General features: G+C 57.3%; 1 protein-coding gene across 1 annotated transcript in view; it reads left to right on the forward strand.

Moving 5' to 3' along the window:
• The window catches only part of AXIN2 (axin 2), a 26,849-nt gene that overhangs the window by 9,291 nt on the left and 14,091 nt on the right, over positions 1-3,467 (forward strand). Inside the window, 1 exon segment of the mRNA XM_010856058.1 lies at positions 1-93. This exon segment is cut by the window's left edge and continues 9 nt beyond it. Coding sequence (XP_010854360.1) covers positions 1-93 — 93 coding nt within the window.

Raw genomic sequence — 3,467 nt, forward strand, 5'->3', positions numbered from 1 at the left:
CTACGTCTTCGCGCCGGCCGCCAGCGCCAACGACAGCGAGATATCCAGTGACGCGCTGACCGACGACTCCATGTCCATGACGGACAGTAGCGTGTAAGCGCCTTCTGCTTTCCCACCACACGCCCGGCTGGCAGTGTGGCCCGCGGGAGCAGCGGGGCAGGGTCCTCGGCCGGCGTTGTGAAGCCCACCCGTGTCCGTGTGGGCGTCTGTTGGCTGGGACGGGAGTGAGCCGCTGGTGTGGCTCAGCTTTAACGCGGGAGGGTCCCTTGGGAGGCTTAGAGCCTTGAATGGGGATCGGAAGGTGTCTTCACAGAAGACACGTGAACTAAGGTAGATGGTTAAGGGCAGCGCCTGCAGGCTCCCTGAGTGCAGACGCCCCCTTCTGCTTGTCATTTCGCCACTTTCCCTGTGGGCAGAAGAGCTTGGCGGATCTTGAATCCAGGTGTTGCGTCTGCAGAATGGACAGGTGGGAGGCAGGGGGCGCGGGAGGCTGTGTCTGGGCTCAGTGACAGCGGAGTCCAGAAGCCCGAGTGCTCCCCAGGCCGCTGCGTGTGATGCCGCCTCTCGGATGGTTCAGTTCAGCAAGTGCCAGTGTGGTGCCTGCTCTGTCGCTGGGCGCTCTCTCCAGAGTTGTCTCGGATCCTGGCTCTTCTGCAGATGGACAGCTGGGGCTCCTGAAGGCAGTCCCAGCCATCAGGGTGGTCAGATGAGGTCAGCGGGCCATGGGCAGGGTCATGCTTTGAGCTGGAGGTCGTTTGAGGTCGTGCAGTGGTGACTTCTGTGGACGGAGAACAAGGATGCTCTGTGAGTCTCAGGTGTGTGGGGGTGGGGCGGTGGCATGGACCAGACATCCCCATCTCCTGCCAACTTTAACGATTCTGATTCAAGAGGCTCAGAGGTGGAGCCCAGCTGGGAACCACCACTCTAGAGGTGGTCTTTGGAGAGTCTTCCTCACACGCTCTGGAGTAGAGTCTGCTAAGGGGGCCGCTTTCTGCAGGCAAGCCTGTGCAGCTGTGGTTGCTTCTGGCACACGTGTTTCCAGTCCGTCCCTTCTGCCTTCCCAAGACTTCCCAGCTCTTCTTCCAGTTTGCTTGAAATGATCTGGTTTCCATTGGCCAGAGATCTGTTGCTTGGCCTGCGGCATGGAGCCGATTGAAAGGAAAGTTGGTTTGAGACTTGACTGTTGAGTTTCCCGGTGGCTTTTATTGTATCACCTCAGATTCCCCCGTTAGTAAAAGGAGAGAGACGTTTAAGGTGAGATTTAATACAAGAATAGCTCTTTGGCTTGAGTGAAATGGAGAGAGGGAAGCCGTCATTCATCCAACATGAAGAGATGAGGGCTCTTACAGAGGTGAGGTTTCCATCGTTATTATACTTGGAAAGTACATATTTCTTAAAACAGTGTTTTTGCTCTCTCCTTATTGAATATTAGACAAGATGTATTCTGTTTCTTAGTCCAATAATTAATCTGAAGTTCTGTTTTCATACCACGTTGTAATATGATCTCACAGAATTCAACATTGTATATGGCTTTCTGCCCCCAGGAGGCTTCCCTGGTGGCTCAGACAGTAAAGGATCTGCCTGCAATGCAGGAGACCTGGGTTCGATCCCTAGGTCAGGAAGATCCCCTGGAGAAGGGAATGGCAACCCACTCCAGTACTCTTGCCTGGGAACTCCCATGGACAGAGGAGCCCGGCAGGCTGTAGCCCGTGGGGGTCACAGAGTCAGACACGACCAGGAGACTGACGTTTCCACTTTCACACTTTCTGCCCCGAGAGGCGCCGGTGCCTCCCCGGCCCCGAAAGCACGTCTCTTTCCTCTCGGCCACGCTGCTCCTGTCCTTCTCTGCCTGTGTGCTCGTTTCTAGCACCACTTTCCCTCTGGTTCTTAACTAGAGTGTGGATTGCATGGGAGTCAGTGTTACGTGTAAAACAGGAGTGTAAGTTGGGTCTGAATGAGGGTATTGAGTGAATCTCCTCAGTTAAACATAGTTGACTTAAGACTGTGAGGCTTCTATTTAGTTTTCTTAGAGATTATTTTTGGCTTGCCTCCTGCTCTGCGTCACTGAGGTGTTATTCTGGGTTTGGGATGAGGTAACTTGGGTGTAGTCCCCATACCTGGCTGAGCCTCACAAGACCCAATCAGAAAAACTGGCCACCGCTCATGGCTCTCAGATGGGGCAGGAAGGCCTGGTGCTCCTGTAACTGCTCCCGTCAGAGACAGAACTGAGGTCCAGCCCACAGGCCCCTGCCCTCAGCCTGCTCCCGCTCCCCCCATGAACAACCGCAGTAATAGGACCAGTTGACAAGGAGATCTTTGAGCTACCCTGAGTCTCTATTTATTAGTGACCACACAGCTTTCTTTTTTAATGACTTAGTGAAGCATTAGTTGCTCGGTCATGTCTGACATTTTGCGACCCTGTGGACTGTAGCCCACCAGGCTCCTCTGTGGACTTCTCCAGGCAGGAATACTGGAGTGGGTCCCTGTTCCATTCTCCAGAGGATCTTCCCGACCCAGGGATCGATCCCAGGTCTTCTGTGCTGGCAGAGCCGCCAGGGAAGCCCTAATGACTTGGGGCTGGGGTGGGGGGGAAGGTCTAACTCCTCCCCTGCCCCCTCTGCCCTCCCCCTCTTCTTTAGACCCTGCCCGGAAAGAAGGCATCCTCAGAGGTGACTTCAAAGCCCTTACCCTCCCCCACCTTTAGCTAAAGCGCTGTGTACTTAAGGTGCCCAGAGCGCAGGAAGAAGTGAGCTGTCCTGGGTCAGCATGTGGGCCAGGAAGGTCCGGGTGGGTGGGGAGGCTGAGGCGGACCCCTCGTGCTCACAGTGGGTGCCCTGGGTCCCAGGTGGCAGGACCTCAAGGCAGGGTCTGCTCCCGCCTCGGCATGGCCCCCTTGAATGGGGATGAGTAAACCAGGACACCAAGGCTGAGGGTTGCGGGGGGCCTGGGGCCCTGAGGCCCACGCCCTGGAGCCTGCCTTCCTAAGGTCAGTACCGGGGGCATGGGGGAGTGCGTGGCTCTGTTCGCCCAGCCTCGAGGGCAGCTTGCTGGATGCAGCCATCCGTCCCCAGTTCCACGTTCTGATGCCCCTGGGCCCACAGTTCCCATCAGCGTGGGGCCGCCTCCCACTGCCTACGCAGGGGTGCACAAAGGGTCTCAGGACGAGAGCTGCTCTGACGGGCGGGACTGGGCTTGGAGATCCTAGGGGTCCCGGGCCCATCGCCTTGGCAGACACGGAAAGCCCGCTGGGCGAGGCACTTTCTGGCCGCTGGCCCGGCGCCGGGCGGATCCCTGGCTGGGATTCGACCCTCTTCAGCTCGGCCAGTTGTGGCCCGGCACGGTGCAGAGCGCGGGGGATGAAAATCTGAGCTGAGGCGCTTTCAGCCCATTGTCCACTTGGGGAAGCTCAGGGGTGAGAGGCAGCAGGCCCCTTTGAAATCTCCTCACACGAGTGAATAGGACCCCCG

The sequence above is a fragment of the Bison bison genome, unplaced genomic scaffold (genome assembly GCF_000754665.1).
Source record: "Bison bison bison isolate TAMUID 2011002044 unplaced genomic scaffold, Bison_UMD1.0 scf7180017864371, whole genome shotgun sequence".
Lineage (NCBI taxonomy): Eukaryota > Metazoa > Chordata > Mammalia > Artiodactyla > Bovidae > Bison > Bison bison.